This window comes from Orbicella franksi, chromosome 7 (assembly GCF_964199315.1).
Source record: "Orbicella franksi chromosome 7, jaOrbFran1.1, whole genome shotgun sequence".
NCBI classification, from domain to species: Eukaryota; Metazoa; Cnidaria; class Anthozoa; order Scleractinia; family Merulinidae; genus Orbicella; species Orbicella franksi.
Window position 1 is genome coordinate 29,507,742 of NC_138151.1, and position 27,869 is coordinate 29,535,610.

The 27,869-nt window shown below is 38.3% G+C and overlaps 3 protein-coding genes across 4 annotated transcripts in view; all 3 read left to right on the forward strand.

Moving 5' to 3' along the window:
• LOC145493923 (thiopurine S-methyltransferase-like) overlaps nucleotides 1-27,869 on the forward strand; it is a 152,429-nt gene that overhangs the window by 63,636 nt on the left and 60,924 nt on the right. The window lies entirely within an intron of this gene.
• On the forward strand, nucleotides 157-6,669 carry LOC145492937 (uncharacterized). 2 transcript variants are annotated; one of them, XM_081472313.1, is made up of 2 exons: nucleotides 157-913; nucleotides 4,019-6,669. In XM_081472313.1, exon 2 carries the CDS (start codon nucleotides 4,047-4,049, stop codon nucleotides 5,319-5,321), a length of 1,275 nt encoding a protein of 424 aa, XP_081328439.1. In that variant the 5' UTR covers nucleotides 157-913; nucleotides 4,019-4,046; the 3' UTR covers nucleotides 5,322-6,669. The 2 variants fall into 2 exon arrangements, with proteins under 2 accessions (XP_081328439.1, XP_081328438.1); XM_081472312.1 differs by having other exon boundaries at nucleotides 157-583.
• LOC145493462 (uncharacterized) lies at nucleotides 19,086-25,706 on the forward strand. The gene is made up of 6 exons (XM_081472935.1): nucleotides 19,086-19,400; nucleotides 19,512-19,536; nucleotides 20,488-20,562; nucleotides 21,994-22,059; nucleotides 22,879-22,947; nucleotides 25,248-25,706. Exons 1-6 carry the CDS (start codon nucleotides 19,326-19,328, stop codon nucleotides 25,313-25,315), a joined length of 378 nt encoding a protein of 125 aa, XP_081329061.1. The 5' UTR covers nucleotides 19,086-19,325; the 3' UTR covers nucleotides 25,316-25,706.

The following is a 27,869-nucleotide window of genomic DNA, read 5'->3' on the forward strand; positions in this document are numbered from 1 at the left end:
TTCAAGTATAAGTTCATTTACCTGGTCACAGTTCACGCTAATTTTATTCACTTTCTTCTTGCATTTATAAATATTGATTGATTGTGTATATTCTCCTAAAAGTGGGTCATTGAATAGCTTTATATAAGATGATAATGCCTGCCAAGTTTCAGCTCTTTATCTTTCCTCACTCCAGAAAAATTAGGTTCAGTGTAAACCCAGTTTTGAAAAGCCCCAAATTGGGTGTGGTTTAATTTATGGGTGTGGCTGCCTAGGAATTTAAGGAATCCTAGTCAACTTTAAGAATTAGAAACTTCAAGCAGTGTTATATCTGGTGTTGTAACAAAAGTTTCAGTAATGGGTACAAAAGTTTCTTAAAAAATGTCTTAAAAATAGCCATTTTGGGACTATTGAGCCACCATAACGACATGATCTCGACTTTGCGCCTGCACTCGCCTTACACAGCGGATGTCTGTGGGGGTACGTATGTAACCATGGTTATAAAACCACCTTAATTCTTGCGGGCGCTCTGTGCAGTTTGAAATTGGTCTCGAAATCGCGTGGCTTGTTGTGTATGTATTTTATCCTGAAGTTAGCTCAAAAGGTGAGTAACCGAACTCGTAACACTTCAAATTGACTGGTACAGTACAAAGGAACTGGTTGCATTTCAAGCGGCTGTATCATGTCGTCAAATTTTCATGCCTTGACTGCCTAGCTCGCGGGCTGGACCATAGTCAATGTCACCGAACAGAGATGCATTGTAAATCTTAATAAGCAAAATAAGCTTAATTAGTGAAACGCAAATCAACTTTTAGAGTAACAATTACCGAGCTATAGCATTCTCGTAAGCTAAAAAAATGTGATTGGAAGTCCGGGACTCTGTCTCAAGAATCTGCAGGAATAAACCTCACGTGTTTGGAAGCCATCTTGACGGGTCAGTGTTTGTACGAATCCGATGGCAAATAATTTTCTTACAATTTACCCGGCGTCGTGAATCGAACATTCGGTAATCGAACTCAATCAAACTCCAATTGATCGATTGACTTCTATTGGTTTCGGTAATCGAACAGTGTTATGCATTGAACTCACTATCTCTTTTCTGATTGGCCGAAAGTGTACAATGAATTTTCGAAATCAGCGCCTGTGATGTCATCTTGCTGCAGATTATTCTGGATATCACTAAAACCTCATCTAACAATTGTTTATAATCAAACTCACCCAAAAATTTTGCCAATTATCAAGCTCAATCAAACGTTTGGAAATCAAATGCTTTAACAATGGAACATATGCAATTCAATAGTCTAAGACCCTTTGCATGATCCGGTCACATGGTACGGAACAAATTATGCTGGGACGCAAGTTACACAGTGGGACTTCCAAACAAAGGAACTTGTACCAGTCCAGCCTGACTTTCCTTTTTTTTAGAAGTCCCACTGTGTAACTTGCGTCCCATCATAATTTATTCTGTACCATGTGACCGGATCCTGCAAAGGGCCTATTGAAACTGAATGTTTGTTGATTTTTATGCCATTTTGTCTTTCTGCGAAACAAAATCGAACTAAATATCGTGTCAATTTAGTTTGATTGTTTAGACTGAACTCAGTAATTCAACTCGTGAGTCCAATTAATCAGTCTCACTGAAAAGTTCCACTTCCATTATGTTTGATCATCGAACTAATTGGACAACAGTTCGATTGTTGTTCAATTGATTATTGGTTTGGTTTTGTTCAATTGACTACGCCAGGGATTTATGAATAGCAAAGTTAACATACTAAACAAAGGATTGGAACTAAATTTGAGAGATGTAGTTGTGCTAGAAAGCGTTCAGATGCATTTTTTATTTTCAAATATGTTTGTCTGATTTTTTTCCATGAGGTGGGGCAAGCAGGGTTTGAAACTAACTTTTTTCTATTGGTGCCAACTGGCAACTAAACCAAAATTTTTGGTTGCCAGATGGAAAATTCTGGTCGCCAATTTTTTTGGAGAATTAAGAATGAAAAGAATGCATTACAGGCTGATTATTTTTACACCTATCTCTGAAAAACCACAACAAATGAATCAAATGCAGGCCATATATGCAGTTTCATGCCAAGTGTTTCAAGTCAAGTTTATACCTTCCCTTGTTTCTACCTTTTCAAGAACAAATATATCCAACTGAAAAACTGCCATTTAGTTCTTTGATCTATGTTCAAATTATGGAAAGATTCCAGAACAACTTTGGACACCACATCACCTGAATGAATATTCATGGAAAAAGAACGCATGTTGCCTATGCGCCCGCAATGCATATGTTGTAGGAAACTGCTGAAAAAAACATGGCGGCGTAGCTTCGCACTTATCTAGCTGTTAATGTTGAAACATTGCGGTAGATTAATAACAGGGAAATAGTTTTTTTTTTAATTCAAAAGCAGAGGAAAAGTAAAAAGTAAGTGAGCTGTTGGTGGGTGGCTTTGAATTTTATTCGCAATCGATTTGGCTGAAAATCAAAGTTATTGTTTGTATAATATTATCGTGGCCTGAAATGCTTAGTCACCCGTTGGTGGCCAGTTGTGAAATCCCAGTCGCCAGTGCAAAATTTTTAGTCGCATTGGCAACCAGGAAAGCACAGTTTCAGACCCTAGCAAGCTTGTCAGCTGCATACAGGTTCGCAGAAACAAAAACAACTGGGTCTTTCTAGCACAACTGCATCCCGCTCAAATTTCCGCAGGGCATTACCCTACTGTTAAGTTGCCTTCTAAAACCATGATAAGGTCTATCAGAAGAAAGCAAGCTTGAAGGATAGGGAGGAAGTATCCATTTAATTTTCAGGGTTGAGCATTCCCTTAAGGACCTATATCTTCCCACTTTTGGGTTTGAAACTGGCTTCCGTTGGGAATAAAAGTCGAAAAAGGAGAGAAAAAATGTTCAAATATTTAAACAGCCAGCTGTTTTCTTTTGAAATCTTAACAGAAATCATGTTGCTTCTCGTCATTTTATTGGTTTCTATGTTTGCTGTTTCAACACAGGGTTGCATGTTGGAAGATTTCTCCAACAGGGTGTCATACTCATAATATAAACAATGGCCTCCATCTGGGGTGAAAATGTGCTTGGATATTATTTTGTCCATGGACATTACCTGTTCTAAGAAGTGAACAGTTTTCAGAGGGCATAACTTAAGAAAAACGTGATCTTTGAGGAACAGATAATGTCCAAGTACAAAATATCCAAGCATATATTTGTGCCAAATGGAGACTGTTGTCCTTCAAATATTTTTCACAACATACGCAGTTTTGAAAATTGGGGAATATCACTTGGATATTCCTCAGTTTTAGGTGGGGTATATTCAGTTATGTAATATGTTTAGATAATCAATCACATGCAAGCGAAAATGTTTGATGGGTTATAAATAAACAGTAGCCTCCATTTGTCGTGAAAATATGTTCGGATATTTCTCCATGGACATTATCTGTTCCGAGAAGTGAACAGTTTTGTGGGCGTGAAGTCAAGAAAACTGCAAATTTCCTGGATCAGGTAATGTCCGTGCAAAAATCTCCAACCATGTTTTTAAGGTCAAAGGGTGGCCACAGTATAATATGTGTGTTTATTATCCATAGTACTTCAAGTAGTTTTCACAACAAACAGGGTTTTGAAAATTGGGGATTATAACTCTGAGATTTTCCAGTTTTAACCTTTGCATATTCAATCAAAAACCCCTCCTCCTAAGCTATCCCAAATGACCTACAGTAACCACAGTTGCACTGTGAATGAAAAACAATGACTTACATTTTTCTCTCCATAGGGGAAATTTTCTTGGGTAGGGGAGGGGCAACTCTGGGAAGTGAGTTGACTGATCACAGCAGGCAGAGATGTTCCCTTGACTGCTCATTATAAAGAAAAATATAAGAGGCTTCAGTCTGCCTGTTTAATTGGAAGTGTGCGTTTTAAAGTATTTACACTACAATGTTAACTGTTTCCAGCCCCTCTCCCCAATTCTGGTCCCTTATAAAACCCTTTTGATCTTTGTTGTGACAAATGGTATACATTTTTCTTATTTTAAAAGGCCTTCAAGACACAAGGAAACATTAAGCATGAGTGGTGTATCAAGGTCTGGTGGAGAAGAAACATTCAAATGCAATGAGTGCGGGAAAGGTTTTACAAAGAACTCTACATTAAAAAAGCATCTTAAGGGGGTACACAGTGATGAAAAGCCTCATAAGTGTACACAGTGTGACAGATGTTTTAAATGGCCTTCGCAATTGCGAGAACACAAGAGAGTACATACTGGCGAGAGACCATACAACTGTACTCATTGTGAAAAAAGCTTTACAAAGAAGCATGTGCTTCAAAAGCACATGTGGGTACACAGTACTGAGAAACCGTACAAATGTAGTGAATGCGACAGTTCTTTTAAATGGCCTGAGCAATTGAAAGGGCACCAGAGAATACACACTGGTGAGAAACCATACAAATGTACGCAATGTGATAGTTCTTTTACATGGCCTACGCAATTGAAAGAACACAAGAGAAAACATAGTGGTGAGAAACCGTACAAATGTAACCAATGTGGCAAAGATTTTCGCAGGTTATCGAACTTGGCAAGACACCAAAAGACAATTAAATGCAATGACGGGCAGTACCACTGTGTTCAATGTGGCAGTTATTTTAGTCTGTCTTCAGAACTTCAGCAGCATCTGAAATTGCACACCGGTAAGAAACCCAGGCCCAGAGCAGTCCAATGTCCTCAATGTGGTGAACATTTCAAGACCTTTTTATCTTTACGAGAGCATCTGAATGTGATTCACAGTGAACCAAAACCCTACAAATGCACCAAGTGTGAAAAACGTTTCAAATGGCAGCAAAACTTAAGTACACATTTGAAGATTCATAGTGGCGAGAAACCCCACATCTGTGCTCAGTGCAACAAATGCTTTGGCAGGTTATCGACTTTGGACCGACACTGTATATCTGTACACAGTGACATAAAGCCTTTCAAATGCAATCAGTGCGACAAACGTATGTCTGACCCATCAAGTTTGAAACAGCATCTTAGGATTCATAGTGGTGAAAGACCCTTTCCATGTAGTCAATGTGACAAAAGTTTTTACTCCTCTTCAAATTTTAAAACACACTTCAGGAAACACAGTGGTGTGAAGCCCTACAGCTGTGCTGATTGTGATGTAAGTTTTACTCACAAAGAGAGTCTGTTACATCATAACAGGTCATTTCATGGTGATATGCCGTACAAGTGCAACCAATGCGGCAAAGGCTTTACCACTCCACGTGGTCAAAAGAGACACAAGTGTGACAGTGACAAGTCTAAAACACCTAGTGATGTGAGCGTGGTTGTAGTAGCAGTACTGTGAGTAAGTTTTGTTTCGAACAACAGGTTTCAAGTGACTAGATCTACGTGTACATGCACCTACACTGGGTAATTTAATTACAGTTGAACCCTGCTATTTCAATTTCTTAGGGGAAATGAAACATTGTTCAAAATGGCAGGAGTTCGAAATAGCCCATAGTAAATAACAGAAGGGAAAGTCTAAAGGAAAATGGTTTTGAGTTCGAAATCACGGGGAATTTGAAATAAGCGAGTTCTAATTAGCAGGGGCCAACTGTAACTTCCTTTTCCCCCAGGCTAGGGATAGGGCCAGGTTTCAAAGAATAAATCCACTGGTACATACATGTAGCATAGCAATACAATTAAAATGTTAATTAGATCTGGGAAACGTTGTATTAAGACATTTGTAGTTTATCACTCTCTTGATGTGAGACTGAATTTTGATGTTTTTAAAAGAGTAGTTCTTATTTACTGATGGTAAATGATAAGTACCTGCCTGACCAAGGCTGTGGTCTAAGAAAAATTACGAGGAGCCCAAAGGTTCCTGGTGATTAAATCCTGGGTGCCCAGCACCTTAAGCTTATATGATAAAAAGTATGATTTTCCAGTCTCCCAAAGGTAAACGTAAGTCACCTGTGGCACCTGAGCACTTCTAGTGCACAGCCCTGTGTCTCCCTTAACAACAGTGAGACAAGCCAGCAAAACTAGTTGTAATGCTATTAATTACTTATGTTTGTGATTGTTTAAGAGTGGAGGGATGTAGAAAATAGCCAGTTGTTAGGGAAAAAGACCTTCTCAAACTCAAATCTTGACTGTGACAGTGTTTGGATTTCTAATCTTAATCAGCATAGATTTTTACCATTTTATTTCTCCATTTTCTCCTTAGTCCTAGTTTCAATTGAGAAGGTAATATCAAGACACTCAAAGCAGTGTTTGACCACATTTCCTAACACCTCTATCAAAGTTTGTCAAGAATACTGCTATGCATCACATTTTCAACTCTCTTCTCAGTGTTTGGAAATGTGGTCAAACATGGTCTTCTGTGTTTGATCATTTACTTCATTTTCTTGGCCTTCTACTATACTCAGCTGGGCTGTACATCTATTTCTGTGCAAAAAAGAAACTTTCATGTTTTTACAAACTATTGACACATTCTGAGACTGACAAACAAATGCATGTATGTTTCTCATTTTTCTGAATGTTTGCCAATGATCAGCCTGGTGGGGGCTCCCATATAAAAAAGGAGAGAGGTGCTCACCGGAAATTTTGAAAAGAAACCCTAAGATGTACCAAGATCCTGTTTAGTGTGCGTGGCTTGAAATTTTGTCAACCCTTAAGAGGTAACAATTCTGAAACAACAAATCTGTGTTTTTTTTTTTTTTCAACTCGACACCCCAGAAGGTACCGTAAAAACTCCCGCTGTGGACCTTTAAGAGGTAACAAAACCGCTTTTTTTAACCCCAAAGAGCGAAGATGAGCACCCCAATCCCACCCCTGGGTGATCAGACAAAAGTTAAAAGCATACAGCCATCACTACTTATACAAGGAGTGCATGGAGCAAAACCCAACACGTGACTCACTTCTGCTTGATTTCAAGACCGTTTTCAATTTGCATCATATTTTTTTGGTGTAGGACAATAGTCTGGCAAAAATGCGACTGCCGATTTCGTGTGGATTCATACGTCGCACTTGTCTAGAAAATAGTACTTGCCGAGCGAGGGACCGTTCTATTTGCAAGGATGAGAGTGCCCCTTACATCACATCGGTACATCTTTTATAATGAACCCCAGTGATATTGAATTTTAAGGAGACTCTTTTCCTTCCTCTGCATACTCTGGAAAGTCTCCTACTAATCTGCCTAATACTGGTGTGACAGAGGACACCGTTGATAATGCGGTACATGCCCGGGGAGGAACTCTCATGGAGATGCTCGTCGCCGGATTCTGGTTTCCCTTACGATGTTCATGACGAAACGCCACTATTTTTAGCTTCAAAACTATCTTTAGGGATGGACTCGAGACCGAATGATAATAAATGAAACCCTCTTGTTTGCGTCTTTAAGCTCGATTTCCGCCGGTCTCTCGAGTTCGGTCCACTAGCGCTTTCTCCTCTCCAGTGGCTGGTAGTCAAGCCTATTCCGTTTTCAGTGGTATCTTTTAGGAGTCAAATGAGGCTCGAGCCACGCCTGGATTGGTTTCCTTTAGATTTTCCGACCAGCATCGCCGAGCTTTTCATATGGGTGTCGACCCCTCTCCTCCCGGGGTGGGAAGGAGGTACATGGCGGAGCGAAAAGATCAAGCCGTAAGGTGAATGGTAATGGTATATATATGCTGATAAATGAGCGACGCTGGATCTCGCGGAAACTGCGCTGGGTTTTGGAAGCCAGTGAGTAATACGCTGGTAACCATGGAATTAATACACCGTTCAACTGATCGAAAATTCGCAATTTGGAGTAAATCCGTCGATTATACGTCTACGGGAATTCATTGAGCTTCGCACGGAGATGGTCCCCCGGGAGGACTTCATATAAAAAGGACGGGGGGGGGTGCTCGTCGTACCTTTAAGGGGTTTTGGTAGCTCTTGGGGTGTTCAGCCTCAAAAGGTCCGTAGCGGAAGTTTCTGCGGCGCCTTTTAGGATATTGAGCCGAAAAAATATGACAGGAGGTAATGTTTTGTTCAGTAGAATTTGCACCTCTTCGCTGGGGGTGAAAAAAAAAATTCAAGTCACGCCCACAAAACAAGATGTTGATACCTCTTAGAGGTTCTTTTCAAAATTTCCGACGAACACTCCCGTCCTCTTATATGGGAGTACCCCCCCCCCCCTCGAGGATGGCTATTTAGCCTTGTAACTACTAACCTCACCACTCTCCGCTTGGACCGTTAGCCTCTGACAACATAACGGTTCCCACTCGGCTATGATGGCAAGCGAACAGCTGATCCTAGCAGTATGCAGGACGCCTGTCACATATGAGCTTAGTTAAGGGGGTCTTATACTCTCAGATATAAATTTTTCTCCGAAAAACCATTTTTTTCGGAACATGAAGATTCAACATCCCTATCCATTTGTAAATCGTATTTTGAAACGATTTTCCTCTAATTACTCCTGAATTTACGTTTAAATTAAGAAATCTGCACACTTCTAGCTATATTTCAACATAGCAACACCCATAGCAACCATTATTTACAGTCTAAAAGTACACACAAAATAGATTCAATTCAGTACATTTTAATGATACTTTACACAAACGCATTAAAGATGTGAAGTTATGAGAATTTTGCACCATGGTCCTGAACATTGTTTCTTCTACCATCTTATACGCTCCTTATACTTGGTTAACATTTCTATGACTGGTGTGTATTCGGGTGTTCAATGAAACACTTATGTAAAACCTTTAAATATACCCCTCCCCCTGCCCCTAACCTCCCCCCCCCCTAGTTCACAGGGCCAATTTGGGCTCTTGGAGACCGAAGTAAAACTTTAAAGCCTTATTTCTCAAAATGGCCAAATAGACGGATCATCGATATCTCGCACACGATATCTCCACTGCGTTTTAACCGAATGTCAAATTTTCAACATTGGTGAAGGACACAATTATCTTGGTCTTAAACCTCCAAAATTTGCAATTTATGAAATTTTCCCCTGTTATTTAGTTAACATAGTTAATATTAGTTAATATTAGCATACTTTTCAACAGTTCACGAGAAAAACCCCCTCAAAACACTGTTTTCTGAGGTTTGTCTCCTGGACAACTTGCTTATGGACAGGATGAACTTAATTCCATACTTCTCGAACCATTCATTATTACGTTGTCGTGTTTATAATGAACACCACTTTTTAACCCTTAGGAGCTAGTTATTCATTAACTATCGTGGCACGTGACCTGGAAAAGCTCATTTTTGAAGTCAGAGTGCAAAGTCCTTTAACGTGGTACCAAAACTGTTACACAAAGTTGTTTTGCAAAAAAAAATATTTATATATAAGACCCCCTTAAATGACCTTACTCTCCATTCGTCATTTCCACATCCCTCATGTAAAACACCTTGTTTGCCCCCCAAAATTTTGCATAAGCATTGTCTTCAGTTTCCCTTGGGACGACTGTAATACCCAGGAGAAATGGGAAACAAAGGTTGAGCAGAATTTTCGGGAGCAAACAAGGTGTATTATGGGGGAAGTGGAAATGGCGAATGAGTTCTCGTAGCTCAGTGAATGGAGCGCCCGCCCGGTGTCCGGGAGGTCATGGGTTCGATTCCTGTCGGCAACTCAGATTTTTTCTTTGTCCCACGCTCGGTGTCATGTTAATCGGTTCACTTTTCACATTTCATTACCGAGCTTAAAACTTCAACATCTTTATTCACTTATCAAAGTGGACTTAGTTTTAAAATTTCCAACAACTTCCCAAACGGTAACTGAGCTTCCGCCAGGACAACAACTCGCAATTCTTCGCCTAAACATCCCGGGGGGGGGGGGGGACTCCCATATAAAATGGACGGGGATGCTGGTCGGAAATTTTGAATTTAACCCCTAAAAGAGACCAATCTGGGCGTGGCCGAAGTTTATACAGACCCCTAAAAGAGACCAGTTTATAATACAGACAAATAAAAAGTACAATGACTTTTAATGATGGCAAAGACCTTATCATCGAATACTTTTGCCTACAAGTAGTTTATAAAAGTGTTGTCATAAGTCTTCAGCGCATCATATTCGATCATTTGGTGGAACAGCAAACTTTAAAATGTAAAAATTGTTAAAAAGAACTGTAACTGCAGAATATCCTTGAACAATATATACACCATACATTGTATTCCATATATGAAGGGAAAAAGCTGTAGAAGTGGCCAGCCAAACTTCGTATCAACGCCATTCCATGTCGTTTACGGCATTCCGATACACTACATGCATCAATATATACATAACCAACACATGGAAACGTTTGATCATCATATGGAAACAAAACTAGCATTAGCTTCAATTCAATACCTCGGAGAATACGTGGCATATTGTAACTATACAAATTCATTCAAGGTGGCGTACTGGCGGTGGGATCAACGTTCCAGTTACGTTTGAAATAGAGGCACCTCGAAGCACGATTTCGGAATTAAAGAGTGAACTCTCGAAACTTGGTATTAGGACAAGAATAGTATAGCAAGCAAAGCATGTGGATATTTTTAGCAGTGATCAAATAACCGTTCTGTGTAAGCCGCCGAGTTTCGTATTACACTCTTGTAAAACAATAGACAAAGACATTTTGTTACAGTGTACTTTATTGTTTATATGAACCGAGTAAATATAAAGAATCAAAATTCTTTCTTTTTTGTTATTTCTTCGCGTGCAACCCTAAACGAGACCTTGACGGCTAAAAATAATAACATTTTGCCCAGAACACCCTAAGCGAGACCAAAATCCGAAATTTACACCCCTAAACGAGACGACGAGCATCCCCGTCCATTTCATATCGGAGTCCCCCCCCCCCCCCCCCCCCGGGCTAAACATTTCCCAAAGTGATTTCAGGCCCGGTTCAAACGCCGCTCCACTCATGTGTCGAACCAAACTTGATTAAGTTCGACTTTAGAGCGACTTTGGAGCAACGGCTGGTTCAGACGGCGTACTTGCGTCGAGCTTAATACGGGAAGCCGGTGGTAACAATTTTCGACGAGAAAATATGCGTTCTGAATTCACGAACTCTGTCTAAATAAAAAAGCTGTGACTAATAACATTTCGCTGTTATCTGCTGTTATAGCATTATTAAGGGAAGCAAATTCAAACTCAAGGTTAAGTGTTTTGTATTTAGACAGGTTTTCTCCCGGTTAAATCGACTTGTTAAAGGGAAATCTAATAAGCTGGGTTATATATTATCACGAGGAAACTCGCTTATACAGTCCCGTTTCTCATAGATCGAAGGCATACTGGTATTTTGTTGTCTTTATTTTTAGCGACGACTTTGAGCTTCATATATGACTAGTCACGCCACTCAATTTTGAGCCAAACACGAGGCCCGTTATATTTGGAAATTTAGGACTCTAGCCGCTTTCGTGAGTTCTACAAAAAGCTACAGGCGATGTTAAGGGTTTGTATCTAAGTCAGTGGAATGCTTCCAATATATGTAGATAACAGTAACCCCTCAATTGTTTGTTAGAGACTGAGCAAGGTAAGATCAGTTTGTGATGAAATAAATTCCTAAATGTTATCCTGACTGTTTCATTGATTAATTTTCTGTATATTTTGATTTCTTGAGTTCAGCCGACGCTAAGAAGAAGATTTAAGGTAGGTAGCAAGATTTCCCTGATCTCAATATGACTGATAAATATAAGTATATAAGTCAAGGTCATTCCCCAATATTACATTGCGCATCCTTACTGCGAATAATTTATGGCGTCATTAACGCACGTTCGTGCACGCGCGCATTGAAAACATGGCGGATTTGCCTTGATATTGAGTCCTGTCAGTTGAAAAATGGCAATTAGTTCACTAACGAACTCGGGCACCCCAAATTTTTTTCCAATCATTTTAATCAAGTAATCATTAGCTTTGCGTGATATAAGACTGATCTGATTTCTATTGTTGAAAATTGAATAAATAAGGAAAATAGCAGCTGCACTGTAGTCGACTTTCCTATTTTGCAGTTTGATAACCATGGCAAGTAATTTGGGTCCAATATTTTAACAAGGATTCAGCTGTGTGTCAAAAGCAAACTTAAAAAGTTTATTTGTGTCCGACACAAGTATTGACTGTAGTTTGAGGCGTGCTTTCATGAGTCTGGGCTCACAAAGAGATTACAATAACTTGGAATGCGTTCTTGTAATAAGCATTAAATAACGCTAAAATGGGACATTTTTAATGCCTCACTGTTCCTTAACGAGCACGGGCAGCCCCCTTTTATATTTTATAATTTACGTTCTCATATGATAAATATTCATTGGACAAAGTTTGATCAAAAATCTATGTGCAGTTTCATTTCAGGGAAATTACCTTACTGTAAGTAAGATATACGTGCGTAATAATGAAATGGATTCATTTAGAAGTTCGCAGTAGATAATAACACAAGTTTCTTCGGGTTACGCTCTCCGTCAGCCCGGCTTTCCCATTTTATTTTTTTGGTAGCTTATTTTCACCGTGGCATAATGTTTCTATAGATGTTGTGCTAGTGAAATAAATTCGTCGCTTCTTCCTCTTTGAAGAAGCCCTTGTGCCCACTTTAAGCAAGCTTTTAAACTGACGACGTAAAATAAAAGTGAGTTTGATTATGAAGGTGCCTGTTTTTGTGCGCGAATAAATCAAACGAGTAAAATTATCTACAGTATCATCATGCAATACAGTTTAGAAACAAACTTTGCTTAAAACACAATGCCTTTCTTAATTCTCATAATATTTTCATTTTACAAATTATTAATTATCAGTTGCGTTATCATAATTCATATACCGTAAATTAAATACAAAAGAAAGAATCAATAACCAGCGACGCAGATAGTTCGACTCAGTATTTCAATTATAATTTTTCTTTTTTTCTCAAAAACAGCATACAACTAAAGTAATTGAACAACACCGAGAAAAGACACTGATATGGGGTAGACGAATTCAAAATCTGCAAAACCTCCACATTCTGATGAAAGAAAACGAAATTTATTCAATCTATCAGTCTTATCACGGTACTAGAACTATAAATTAAATATGTCTGGAAGTTTAGCACTTTAGCCGCTTTCGTGAGTTCTACTGAAAGCAACAGGCGGTGTTAAGGGTGTGTATCTAAGTCAGTGGAATGCTTCCAAAATATAGACATAACAGCCACCCCTCAACTATTTGTTAGAGACTGAGCAAGGTAAGATCAGTTTGAGATTAAACGAATTCCTAAATGTCATCCTGACTGTTTCATTGATTAATTTTCTGCAGATTTTGATTTCTTGAGTTCATCCGCCTGTAAGTAGAAGATTTAAGGTAGGTAACAAGATTTTCCTGTTCTTAATATGACTGACAAATAAAAGTGTATAAGTTAAGGTCATTCCCCAGTATTGCATTCTGCGCATAATTTATGGCGTCATTGGCGCGCGTTCGTGCACGCGCGCATTGAAAACATGGCGGATTTGCCTTGATATTGAGTCCTGTCAGTTGAAAAATGACTATAGCTCACTGACGAAATCGGGCACCCCAAATATTTTTCCAGTCATTTTAATCAACTAATCATTAGCTTTGCGTGAGAAAAGACTGATCTGATTTCTGTTGTTGAAATTGAATAAATAAGTAAAATAGCAGCTGCACTGTAGTCTTTTCAATTTTGCAGTTTGATAGCCGTGGCAAGCAATTTGGTTCCAATATATATTTTATCAAGGATTCAGCTGTCTGTCAAAATAAAACTTAAAACGTTTATTTGTGTCCGACACAAGTATTGACTGTAGTTTCAATGCCTCACTGCTCCTTAACGAGCACGGGCAACCCCCTTTTTTATTTTATAATTTACGTTCTCATATGATAAGTGTTCATTGGACAAAGTTTGATCAAAAATCTATGTGCAGTTTTATTTCAGGGGAATTACCTTACTGTAAGTAAGATATACGTACGTACGTAATATTGAAAAGGATTCACTTCAAAGTTCGCAGTGGACGGTAAAACAAATTTCTTCGGGTTAAGCTCTCCGTCAACCTTTCTCATTTTATTTTTGTTGGTAGCTTATTTTCACCGTGGCATAATGTTTGTATAGATGTTGCGCTAGTGAAATAAATTCGTCGTTTCTTCCTCTTTGAAGAAGCCCTTGTGCCCACTTTAAGCAAGCTTTTAAACTGACGACGTAAAATAAAAGTGAGTTTGATTATGAGGGTGGCTGTTTTTTGCGCGAGTAAATCAAACAAGTAAAATTATCTACAGTATCATTTTTTTATTCAAGTAAAACTTCACCACGGTTGGAAAAAAAGATTCGCTAATCACGTCATGTAATTTTCTTCGGCGTCTTTATGCGTTCTGTGCGATGTAAGCATTTTGCCACGGTTTTGTATCATTCAGTATTGCACTGGATAACTGTTAGTATCTATGTATGAAAATTCACGGTTTTCAACTTATATTACAATGTTCACTATTCAATGCAATTGGAATATTGCGCCGGACTGAAAAGAAGAATTCAAAACGATCATGTAGTGCTCCAAAAATTATGTCCATAACAGCCACCCCTCAATGAAATAGAGCCTTGTTTTCCATCATGCAATACACTTTAGAAGCAAACTTTGCTTAAAACACAATGCCTTTCTTAATTCTCATAATATTTTCATTTTACAAATTATCAATTATCAGTTGCGTTATCATAATTCATATACCGTAAATTAAATACAAAAGAAAGAATCAATAACCAGCGACGCAGATAGTTCGACTCAGTATTTCAATTATAATTTTTCTTTTTTTCACAAAAACAGCATACAACTAAAGTAATTGAACAACACCGAGAAAAGACACTGATATGGGGTAGACGAATTCAAAATCTGCAAAACCGCTACATTCTAATGAAAGAAAACAAAATTTATCCAGTGTATCAGTCTTAGGCCGCAACTAGAACTATAAAGTAAATATGTTTGGAAATTTTAATTAAAAGGACTTCGGTCGCTTTCGTGAGTTCTGCAAAAAGCTACAGGTGATGTTAAGGGTGTGTATCTAAGTCAGTGGAATGTTTCCACATAACAGCCACCCCTCAATTGTTTGTTAGAGACTGAGCAAGGTAAGATCAGTATGAGATGAAATGTCGGAATTCCTAAATATTATCCTGGTTGTCTCACTGATCGAATAATCTGCAGATTTAGGAGCGAAATAATCGCTACAGTGGGGAAAAATTCCGGACCGTGGGCCGTATCGTAAAAAGCTGGACCGGTCACGTGCGTATAATTAGCCAATCAAATTCGAGGATTTAGGATTCCTCCCCGCTCAGATACTTGAGAAAAAAAATAAATTTGTAAATTTAGGACTTTGGCCGCTTTTGTGAGTTCTATAAAAAGCTACAGTCGATGTTAAGGGTGTGTATCTAAGTCAGTGGAATGCTCCCAATATATATCTATGTACATAACAGCCACCCCTCAGTTGTTTGTTAGAGTGAGCAAGGTAAGATCAGTCTAATTTGAGACGAAATGTCGGAATTCCTAAATGTTATCCTGACTGTTTCATCGATGAATTTTCTGCAGATTTTAATTTCTTGAGTTCATCCGACGCTAAGAAGAAGATCCAAGGTAGGAAGCAAGATTTCTCTGATCTCAATAAGACTGACAAATAAAAGTGTCTAAGTTGATGTGAATTAAATATAGGTAGGTACTAATGCAGAGGGCTCATTTAGAAGTTTGCAGCAGATGGTAACACAGAGTTCTTAGGGTTAAACCCTTCATCAGGCTATCTCAAAGTATTTTTGTTAGTGGCTTATTTTTACTATGGCTTTTTGTATTTTGTACTCATAGTGGAATAAATTCGTCGCCTGTTGCTCTCTTTTAAGGAACGCTCGTGGCCACTTTAAGCAAGCTTTTAAACTATAGACTTGAAATTAAAGGGATTTTGATTCTGAAGGTGTGTGTTTTCTTGCACAAATTAGTCAAACCAGAAAAATTCATTACAGTATGCAATTTTTTTCAAAAAAAGTAAAACACATAAGAAATACACTGGGAAAAAAGATTCGCAAATTACGTTATGTAATTTTCTTTGGCGTGGTTCAGGCGCACTTTATGCGTTCTGTGTGGTGCCGGCATTTTGGTACGGTTTTGTGTCATTCAGTAATGCACTGGATTACTGTTAATTTCTAGATATGAAAATTCACGGTTTTCAACTTATATTACAATGTTTGTTTGCTATTCAATGCAATTGGAATGTTGCGACTGAAAAAAGAGGAATTCAAAACAATCATGTCATGCTCCAAAAGTATGTCCATAACAGCCAACCCTCAATTAAAATGGAACCTTGCTTAAAACACACAATGCCTTTCTTAATTCTCAAAATATTTCATTTTAAAAATCATCAATTATCAGTTGCGTTATCATATCTTCGTTAATTAAATACAAAAGAAAGAATCAATAACCAGCGATATGCAGGTAGTTTCAGTCAGTATATCATTTATAATTGTTCTTTTTTTTTTTCAGAAAACCAGCATACAACTAAAGTAATTGAACAACACAGAGAAAAACACTGATATGGGGTAGACGAATTTAAAATCTGCAAAATCTCCACATTCTAATGACGGAAATCGAAATTTATTCAATCTATCAGTCTGAAACCGAAACTAAAACTATAAAGTAAATATGTCTGGAAATTTAGGACTTTGGTCGCTTTCGTGACTTCTACTGAAAGCTACAGGCGATGTTAAGGGTGTGTATTTAAGTCTGTGGAATACTTCCAAAATATAGACATAACAGCCACCCCTCAATTGTTTGTTAGAGACTGAGCAAGGTAAGATCAGTTTGAGATTAAACGAATTCCTAAATGGCGTCCTGACTGTTTCATTGATTAATTTGCTACAGATTTTGATTTCTTGAGTTCATCCGACGCTAAGAAGAAGACTTAAGGTAGGTAGCAAGATTTTCCTGTTCTTGATATGACTGACAAATGAAAGTGTATAAGTTAATGTAAGTAAGATACACGTATGTAATAATGAAAAGGATTCATTTAGAAGTTCGCAGTAGATAATATCACAAATTTCTTCGGGTTAAGCTCTCCTTCAGCCTTTCTCATTTTATTTTTGTTAGTAGCTTCTTTTCACTGTGGCATAATGTTTGTGTAGATGTTGCGCTAGTGAAATAAATTCGCTCTTTGAAGGAGCGTTTGTGCCCACTTTAAGCAAGCTTTTAAACTGACGACGTAAAATAAAAGTGAGTTTGATTATGAAGGTGCCTGTTTTGTGCGCGAATTAATCAAACGAGTAAAATTATCTACAGTATCATTTTTTTATTCAAGTAAAACTTTAACACGATGGGAAAAAAAGAGTCGCTAATTACGTCATGTAATTTTCTTCGGCGTCTTTATGCGTTCTGTGCGATGCCAGCATTTTGCTACGGTTTTGTATCATTCAGTATTACGCTGGATTACTGTTAGTATCTATGTATGAAAATTCACGGTTTTCAACTTATATTACAATGTTTTGCTAGTGATATTGATTAATTTGCTACAGATTTTGATTTCTTGAGTTCATCCGACGCTAAGAAGAAGACCTAAGGTAGGAAGCATTAAGATTTCCCTGATCTCAATATGACTGACAAATAAAAGTAGATAAGTTGATGTGAGTAAGAAGTACGTATGTATTGATGCAAAGCATTTATTTAGACGTTCGCAGTAGACGGTAATACAGAGTTCTCAGGGTTAAACTCTCCGTCAGCCTATCTTACTGTATTTTTGTCGGTAGCTTATTTTTACTGTGGCATGTTTGTGTATTTTGCCAGTGAAATAAATTCGTCACTTGTTGCTCTTTTAAGGAGCACTCGTTCCAACTTTAAGCAAGCTTTTAAACTGACGACGAAAAATCAAAGATTATGAAGGTGTGTTTTCTTGGGAAAATTAATCAAACGAGAATAATTCTCTACAGTACAGTATGATTTGTTTTTTCAATTATAACTGAACAATAATCAGGATGCAAAAAACCAAACTAAGATTTACTACGTCTTTTGCTTTCTCTTTGCGTGGTTAACGTGCCTTGTTAACATCCACAAATCATCAATTATTAATTGTGTCATCATAATTCGCGGTGCCTTCGTGGTTAGCGCGCTCATCTCTGGATCCAGCGGTGCGGGTTCGAGCCCTGGCTTGGGACATTGTGTTGTGTTCTCAGGCAAGACACTTTACTCTCACAATGCCTCTCTCCACTTAGGTGTATAATGAGTACCGGCGAATTTAATGCTGGGGTCTAACCCTGCAATGGACTAGGATTCAGTTCATTCCAGGGAGGAAAGAAAATACTCCTAGTCGCTTCATCCTATAGAAATCGGGATAAGCTCCGGCCTGATGAGCCACTTGGCTCATATGCAGACTTTATCTATAATAATTCCGTTAATTAAATACAAAAGAGAGATTCAATAACCAGCGATGCAGGTGGTTTTAGTCAGTATCTCACTTTTTGATTGTTTTTTTTCTTACAAACGCAGCATACAAGTAAAGTAATTGAACAACGTCGAGAAAAAACTGATTTGGGGTAGACGAATTCAAAGCCTGCAAAACCTCCACATTTCAATAGAGAAAACACAATTCCTTCTGTCCATCGTAAGCTAGAACTAGAACAATAAATATATTTGGAAATTTAGGACTTTGGCCGCTTTTGTGGGTTCTACAAAAAGCTACAGGCGATGTTAAAGGGTGTATCTATGTACATAACAGCCATTCCTCAATTGTTTGCCAGAAACTGAGTAAGATCAGATCCGGTTGAGATGAAGTGAATTCCTAAATGTTTTCCTGACTGTTTCATCGATTAATTTGCTACAGATTTTGCTTTCTTGTCGGCGTTCATCCGACTCTAAGAAGAAGATTTAAGAGTAATTGCCACTAAAAATCAAAGAAATCGTGGCCACGGTCGAAAAATCAATTTTGCCCATACTTAGCCAGTTTGAAGGCCTAGGTAAGTAACTATACAAAGGGTTCAGAGCCATTTTAAAGTTTTGAAAATTTAAGGTGGCTCTGAGCCCTATGAAAGGAATTTTTTTAAACTTTACCAAAAGTTGCGTCTTATCATGCTTATCAAAATTTTATAACATAATAAAACTTCACCGTGCTGTGTTTAAATTATATGCCGCTAAAGCTGTAATTAAGGCTGGTTTTAGCAGATCATACTGTTGCTATGGTAACCTATTGTGTCGCGAAAATGATAATAACGTGTTCACCAATGATTGGGCATACGCAGGTTTTTGGTACCATGATTGTGGCATTAATTGACAAAGAGTGGCTATAACGACCCATCAAAATCTAAGTGCTGGAAACTGTTTTGAGCCACCTTAAATCAGCCTTGAAACATTTCATATGACTCATCAGTACTCGTGATCAGCTTAACGTAACGCAACTTTATACAATTTACTGATTTCTCTTATTCATTTCTCAGAGACTATGAAGCGTTTTGTTTTCTTACTACTAACTTTGGCCTTGGTGGCGGCAGTCCCGCAGCACAATCCTCAAGCTCAGGTAAGCGCGTGACCTCCGTTCCTCAAATACCAACTACTTCATTTTTCTGAGTTATTGACTGAAATTGCTTTTCATGCCAATAAACGATTAATTTATTTATTACTTTTACAGGATGAAAACCAAGCCAAAGGCCCTGGTAAGTCTATTAACAGACTTCCCTTAATAGTTGTAACTAGCAGTAGAACAATATAATCATTACATTTTTTAAAAAATGCTTGTAAATTGGTACAATCTATTGTTCCTAATATTTCGAAGAGGTGCTCTGTCAGACATTACTTCCTATAAGAGGACGCCCAGGTTATGGACTTTTTGTTCAAGTTATGGTGGTGGGAGTTGACCAAATTATAAACCCTAAATTCACTTCTATCGGGGTTAAGGTAAACTACTCTATCCAAAGGCTAACTGCTCTTCCATTCGAGCCTTCACAGAACTCAAAAAACTGAGAAAAAGTGAAGAATTTATTGAAGAAACTGAGAAAAAAAATACAAACAAAGTATTGACTGCTGAAAATGCATAGACCTAATTTCTCTTCGCGCAAAAAAGAAACTGCCACTGAATTCAATCGATTGATGTAATTTCAAACAGTTTTAAAGAACACGTTTTCTACATTAGGACAAGAAACTTTGTCAAACCGATTAACGATTAGAAATTGAAGATAGCGAGGAAAATACTGACAAAACGTCACGCTAAGAGAATCATATCTATTTTGACTGCTAACCACAGAAATGTAAGCTTGTGTTTAACGACACTTAGAAAAGGCGAAGATGTTACTGATTTAATTCATTTCTCAGGCAGGATCTCGGTAAGCAAAATATCTTCAATACTACTCTACCATGAGACTAGAAACTCCACCATTTCGAGACTTAACACAGCTGAAAATTATAGACATTTGGAGAAACTGAGAAAGTTTCTCTAACTTCGCAAACCAAAATAAAGAATAATTATATATGGTATAGAATTTATTGTCAACAAAAAGTTCAAATCTACTCTATAAAAAGAAACTCCACCATGCTGAGACTTCACACAGTTTTAATTGTATGTACTTCAGTCGGCAATACATAATTAAATTGATATTTTTTCTCTTAAGACCAACCTATACCCAAAGAAGATTTTGAGAATGCGAGGGAATTTCGCGACAGGAATTTGCAGACCCTTGAAGAAGGTAAGTCGGGATGATTTAATTTAGCAGACAACGAAAAGTTTCTCAATGACATCTTTTGCAGAGATATTATAAGAGCCCGAATGACAATCACCTCAAGCGAGTTGTGATTAGTTACAGACACAGTAAAATAGTGTAGGTATAGTCTTTACCTCTGTAGACTTGAGCTGGCAGCAATTCGCTACAGTCTGTGGTAGTCAGAATTGGTTCATGCTTACACGGGAAGTTTGGGGAGCACAAGAGAAGCGTAAGAGTTGCTTGAGACGCAGCCGACAGCAACTCTAACTTCCTAAGCTCTACAAACTTGTCAAGTGCATCCATAACTCGATATACGCACGGCTAAAAGTAAAAGCATCAACTAATTCCTTTATAACGTTGCGACATCACCTTAGGCGCATGTTTTATTTGTGATCGGCCTACAAAGTTAAGTTCTCACAATGCACGGTGAAGGAAAACAAAGGATCCTGTTTGCTGGTTAAAAAAACGCCACAATCAGTTGAGCGATGGTTGAGCCAGAACGCTTCAACTGATTTTTAAAATTGTTCATAAAATTTCGCTTCTTTGAGTTAATGAAAATGTAGCCAAAAAAGTCAAAATACTCCATACTCCTTACATTCCCGAAATAACAAAAGGAACTCGCAGCTAAAATCGACAGAAACTTTGCAACTAAAATGAAACTGCCCCATATCTTGAAAAATAAGAGAGTAGCACCATTACCATGGGTACATCTTTGATATTGGACATCTTTGTTATAACTAATTTGACAGCTGTCAAAACAAGGTATCCGCTGACCAGCATCACGTGACCATATCGCGGGCTCAGGCCAAGAACTCATCGAGGTCGCGTGTTTTTTTGCTGACCAGGCACTGAGTTTTCGATTGGATCGCGGGCTCAAGTCAGGTTATTACTCTGCTTGAGAGGGAGGGAGTACATGCATGCAAAGGCAAAATTTAGGCGCAAATTAAACCCTGACGCGTTGTTGACTTTTCTTCCGACACATTCCTTGCGCAATCGTCTCTTGGAAAGTCCCTGATATATTGCGTGCGTTATTTCTTCAATCTTGGGTATACTGATTAGGTATGGTTTGTTAAATGTAATTAGAAAAAAAGTGAAACCACACACTAAACAATCATATGCTCACAATTGATCATTTTTTGAGCTTCTGATCCAGGGAAAATATCCTCTTTTCATTTATGATTAATTCTCTAAACGGGAGCACCGCTTCTAGGCTTTGCTAAATCTATATATTATTTACGCACGGCGGTATGTAAATAGAGATTTTTTACCATTATGGCTAAATAGGAATTAGGTAGGACCAGCGCGCGTTTTACGTTATAATAGTATTGTTACTGTTTGTAATTATTTATTTTTTCAATTATTTTTTTTTCTGGCGTATTTAAATGAATAAATAGGTTTCATTTATTTTCTCCTTAGACGTACCCATAGACGTTGAAAATTCAGGGAAATTTCGCGACAAGGATTTGCAGCCTCTTGAGGAAAGTTAGTATGTTATTTAGCAATACATTTAGTGAACATTACGTACCATTTCACCTCCCTCAGAGATTTCAGAGGCGCGCGCGAAAATCGCTTCCATTGAGTTGAAATAGTTACAGCGATGATGAAATTATCATTATCAAATCATCAAATTAAAGTGTACCAGCTAAGCCGGGAAATCTGGTGGTGATAGCGTCTCAACCCCACCCTGTTCTAGGGAATTTTACAATATTTCATGATAAGTCGGGTTAACACATGTACTCTTGTGAGGAACTTAAGCAAATGTTTGCTTGAAAGTAGCCAGTATTTCAGGCTAAACACATCCTGAATGCAACTTGTAATTATTGGTTTTATTTTACTTTCTCTGTATTTTTTTCTGGATAGTTAAATCAAAAAATAAAATCGGATTTTCTAGACTTTTTCGACACCTCAAATGAATTTTCCGAAAAGAATTTCCAGACTCTTGAAAAAAGTGAGAAAATTATTTAGCAAAACATTCAGTAGACTGATGAGTCTCTCCTGTTTCTCAGCGATACTAAAGCACGCGCGCAAAAATCCCCTATAGGGTAATGAAAGTTGGCTTGTAAGTGAGGCATTAGTTTTGTAATGCGCGCGAGCGCGTGGAGTTACACCGGTCACATGGTAAAATAACTTTTCTGCAGTAAGTCTGGTTTTTACCTCTTTATACCAGGGCCAGCAGTAATTGGGTACTATGTGGCGGTATTAGCATTAATGTTTTTATTCCTTTTTTTTCTGGCATATTAAAAATAAATGAATAAATAAATCAATAAATCAATAAATCAATTGGGATATTTTTACCTTTAGACGCACCCGAAGACGTTTTCGACAATTCAGGGGGATTAACCGAAGAGAATTCCTTGACTCTCGAAAAAAGTGAGTAGATTATTTAGCAATACATTTAGAAGTCAACAAGTAGTCTCTCTTCTTTCTCGGTGGTACTAGAGCGCGCAAAAATCGCTTCCAGTGAGTTGAAATTAGCGCAGCTGCAGCGATAAAGTTCAAAGTTCGAGCACTAAGTGCAAAAATCATTTACTAAAAATCTATTCACAGCGCAGCAAGATTTTGAATACTATTGGAAACATCTCACCGTAATTCATTTTTTTAGGTGGCCCCGCGATTAAAACCCCAAGCATTCTCGGGAAAATTAATGTCAAACCTCGTAAGAATGCTTAATGCGTGTGTTACTGCGTTTTCAACTAACGCGAAACGTCCGTTCTTATTGAAATATGGATAACTTCAAGTTCAATTTTCCCTCGGGGGGCGGGGTGGGGGGTCAGCTTGAGAGCTAAAGCCTCGATAAGATCTTCCTACCTTAATTCAAAATATTACCAGGCTATAAGGTTTTTTTTGGTAACTATATTTTTGCCATTATTGCTCGAATGTTCTGCGACAATCATCTTAATTTATAAAGACGACTTGTAAATACACAAAGGCCTAAGAGCTGAGAGGATGTTGGTCCATTGGATTAAGGCCCGGTTCTCATTTATTCGCGGTATTTTCACTCTATTTTCTAAATCACATTCAAAAGCTTTTCAAAGGACTATGCGTGTATGTTTCAAAGACAAAAAGTACAAATACAGCAGCCCCGTCCAAACAAGGTTTGGATAATTTCGTGGAAATCTGCTGATAGAACACGATTCAAAGCCGAGTTTTACAGTGCGTTCACTGAAACTGGGGCCACCCAGACAATGAAAACCAATCAGATGGCAGAACTGAAACGATAGAATCCAACATTTCCAAATCCAACCAATCAAATATCCTATCTTCAAATCCAGCCAATCAAATGTCCGGTACAAAACATTGAAATCTCAACTTGTTCGTCGTGATGCTTACGCAATTAATAAATTATTAAGCTCAAACCGTTAGTAGTTTCGCGCGCTTGCAAATTTAAGAAGAATTAAATGCTGCCCCACTTTCTATAGGTTGCTTGTTTTAGAAAATACATGGAAAGAAAAGCTGCTTAAGAGTGTCACTCGTAAATATATATCGCCGCTAGAGTGTGTATTGTAGGGTTTGAATATTGTCGCGGCTGTTAAAAAGAAACCCTTCAAATGGTCTCTGAGTAGTTTCGCATCTGTTCAGGTTCGAAAATTGTAAAATTGGAAAGGGATTATTTTCGATGTAACTGAAAGGAGCTGGATGCAAACTTCAAGCAGGATAAACGAAAAGTCAACTTGATACAAAAATGGACTTGTAACCTGAATTCTTTGATCGAAATATCTTCGATTTTTCCATCCAGGGGAGGTTTGGCGCTATCGTCTTTTGTTTTTGCCAGGCTTTGATAGTTTGAATTTTCCATGAAGATGTTATTTCAATTCCATACACCGATAATCCAGAAAGGGAGCTCAAACTCCAAAATGTACAGCTGCTGCGATAGTAAACGCGATGGTTTTTCCGAGAACTGCGTGGTAAATAACCAAAAGCTGTGTAAAAATAGAAACATGCACAGACAACAGGAGCGGAATTTATTCTTTAAAAAATGTCACACTCTGTTATTCTGCGAATTTAAACAACAACAGTAAGAGTGATATTTTGTGTGACCGTACGCTCACAGTGGAAAACGGTCAATCTAATGAATTTATCACGCTTGTCAATGTAAAATCTAAAGTAAAGTAACACAATATTTTCTAAAGCGAAAGTACTAACGGCTTACAGTGAACAAGTTGAAATTTCACTGTTTTGTATCGGACATTTGATTGGCTGGATTTGAAAATGTTGGAATCTATTGTTTCAGTTCTGCCATCTGATTGGTTTTCATTGTCTGGGTGGCCCCGGTTTCAGTAAACGTACTGTAAACCATTTTGCGGTAAGCTGGTTAAAATGGTTGATCAACCTGCCCAATCGAAAACCGGATTTAATCAGTAGGATGCTAGAAAGACCCAACTAACCTATTCAACCGAAATTGGTTGGTCCCAATAGAACACGAGTAAATAGTGGCTCCATCTAACTTCCATTTAGTTGACCTCTCTATTTCTTCACTTTTTCCCAATTATCCATCAATACAAACCAAAAGAGCAAGTGAAGTGAGAGGACACATGCATTTGGTATACCCAGATTACATTTATCGATTGCTTATTTTGTAGGTTACAATAAACGGTTCTAGTTTGCAGCCACCAACTTAATTCCCCAAGGACAAACTCAACTAAATCTATTTCATTTATTTTTCTCTTTAGGAAAAAAACGAAAAAACCGTCGTAGACGTGGTGGGCGTGGAAGTAAGGCTACTTTTTCATACTTTTAAAATGGTCATTTATTATTCCATTTTCTCTTTTCTCGGTTCCTTACTTTTTTCATTCAATATGAAACGTCGAAGGTGTAACTCTAATTCTCATTTCTTACAAATTTAGTGAACAAATTCTGGGTATAGTATACATGTATTACTCAATTCGAGTTCGGCTACGAATCATATTGAAGAGGCCCAGGGTCTAGCTATTCCCTATACTGAAGAAATTCCTGAAGGAAGAAACTTCAGGCGCTATGCGGTTTGTAAGCATTCTACAGTTTCCCCATTTCTCTTGCCACAAAGCTGACTGTCCTAGTCCAGACGGATCCAGACGCACATTTGATCGTGAATATGTAATTTGATCGACGATGATTTCAGAAAGATGTTTACATTACTGAGAGCCCGACGTTGCCAAACATAATATGAAAAGTCGTATCGACTTCCAAGATTTAGACCATTGGAAAATTAAATTTCGGTTGAATTTCAGCTTTTTTCTGGCCTCTGACATGGGTGTCTGGAAAACCCGAATAGCGAATAGTCGCGAATAGCGAATAGCGAATAGTACAAATAGTGCTAATAGTCTCGAATAGTGCGAATAGTGGAAAACAGTCGCGAATAGTGGCGAATACTAGTTATCAACAGTCACCACTTTAGTTCAGCGCTGAAATTGATCACGTGGAGCAATAGCGTCTATCCGCGGACGCTGATAGATTCGATCAAGCATGTTCTGTGAAAAAACAACAAAATGCAATGAAGGCGAGGAGAGTGGTCAGTGATTAGTTTATTAACTGAAAAGACACAAATGAGCTGATCCGATAACCGGTTATAAAAACAACAACATCTAAGCTATATCTTTCGTAATTAAATATCCAAATAAGCAACAGAATTTGAGTGAATTTATTACCTTTTCTTCTCCGGACTCAGGCTAGGGCTGTCCATCACCGACATTAAGAAAACAGAAAACACGAGGATATCCTAATTAAGACGTACGGTATTTACGCTCTTGTAGCGGGGAAAACAGAAGAAGTTACTTTTAGGAACACCTTTCGTCCTGATAAGGGTTTATGCTTTTTATTTGGAACGTTGCTGCAATGTTAAATGCGAGACTCTGAGTACCAAATTTCTGTCATTCGTCACTATTCCCCCCCCCCCCCCCCCCCCATTTGCCACTATTCCTCACTCTTCGTGACCGTTCGCCACTCCATATTCCAGACTATTCGCACTATTCGTTCTATTCGCTATTCGCTCTTCGGAACTATTCGCTATTCCCTATTCGCGATTCGGGTTTTCCAGACACCCCTCTGGAATCATCAAAACACTAGTTTCTTGCGTGTTTATGTACGCAACAAAATGGCTTTTGCATATTCTCTCTACATAGAACGCCGCCGCATCACTTATATAAAGGTTGAAGCAATGACGAACGACGCTCCTATTACCGCAGGCACAAGTAGCCATCCAGACCTGGTGATCGTTTTGAAAGATGGCAGTAAGTACGAAGCAGAGCTGCCGAACGACAAGAAAGCAGGTGAACCATACGAAATAGAATTGTCCGTCCAAAGTAATTTCCAACCGAGTCTCGTCTGCACTAAAAGAGACATCAAGGAAGTTTATCTCGAGGCTCGAGGCAATGATGGATGGTACATAGCATCGATCGATACCTACACCAGAACAAAAAAGAAACGGTACACCAAACTAACCGCTGATACAGGCTTCGATATGTGGCTGGACGGTGATCAAGAGTCTAATTACCCATACAATGCCAATTACCCTCACCAATGCTGCTGCAGGACCCTGTATCACCTACATACGTGTAGATGCAATGACGGGAGACGTGTCATACGCTGGTTCCTTAACCGGAAACAACCACCTGATAGTTCTCATGTTATCAAATAACGACAAACTTCAGGCAGAACTTGAACACCCTATGGAACAAGACAAACCTTATACGCGAGAGTTACAGTTTGCAAGCCGGTTTAACACTGCAAAGTGCGTGTCGTCATCTGACATTAAGGAAATTCACCTACAAACTCAAACTAGAGGAAATGACGGTTGGTACATAGAATCCATTCGCACGTCTGCTAAGAGAGGTGATAAGGAGTACCAGGATCTGACAAATGATCCACAGCTCAACAAGTGGCTTGATGATGATCGTACAGAAGAGATGCGAGACATCAAACTAACGCTAGTGTAATTTGCAATCAGGACATGATTTTCCGACACTGGGAAATTGTTGGGAACACAATTTGGGAAAATTATGAGATTTAGGAAGGAAATGGGAAATAGCTTTCTTACTTTGGAAAATGTTCAGGCCAAAAATTGGGAAATATTTTTTTGGGAAAAATGGGATATTGTTTCCTGGTACTGGGAAAATTATTGGACCCACATTAGAGTAACTTTTTGGATTTTCCCCAAATCTTGGAAAGGGGTGGGACATTTCTTCCTACTATGTAAAACTGGAAGAAAAATTGGGAAAACTACCGAGGACAAGATAATTATCACTAATTTGGGAGCAATTATAGTACAGTTTTATGCTCAGTCACCTCACTGTGTCACACAGGAACATTTCTGTGTT

Coding starts and splice junctions, on each gene's coding strand:
- LOC145492937 (XM_081472313.1), top strand. CDS start 4,047: ATGAGTGGTGTATCAAGGTCTGGTGGAGAAGAAACATTCAAATGCAAT.
- LOC145493462 (XM_081472935.1), top strand. CDS start 19,326: ATGAAGCGTTTTGTTTTCTTACTACTAACTTTGGCCTTGGTGGCGGCA. Junction 22,060..22,878: donor TTTGCAGCCTCTTGAGGAAA/GTTAGTATGTTA, acceptor TTTTACCTTTAG/ACGCACCCGAAGACGTTTTC. Junction 22,948..25,247: donor TTCCTTGACTCTCGAAAAAA/GTGAGTAGATTA, acceptor TTTTCTCTTTAG/GAAAAAAACGAAAAAACCGT.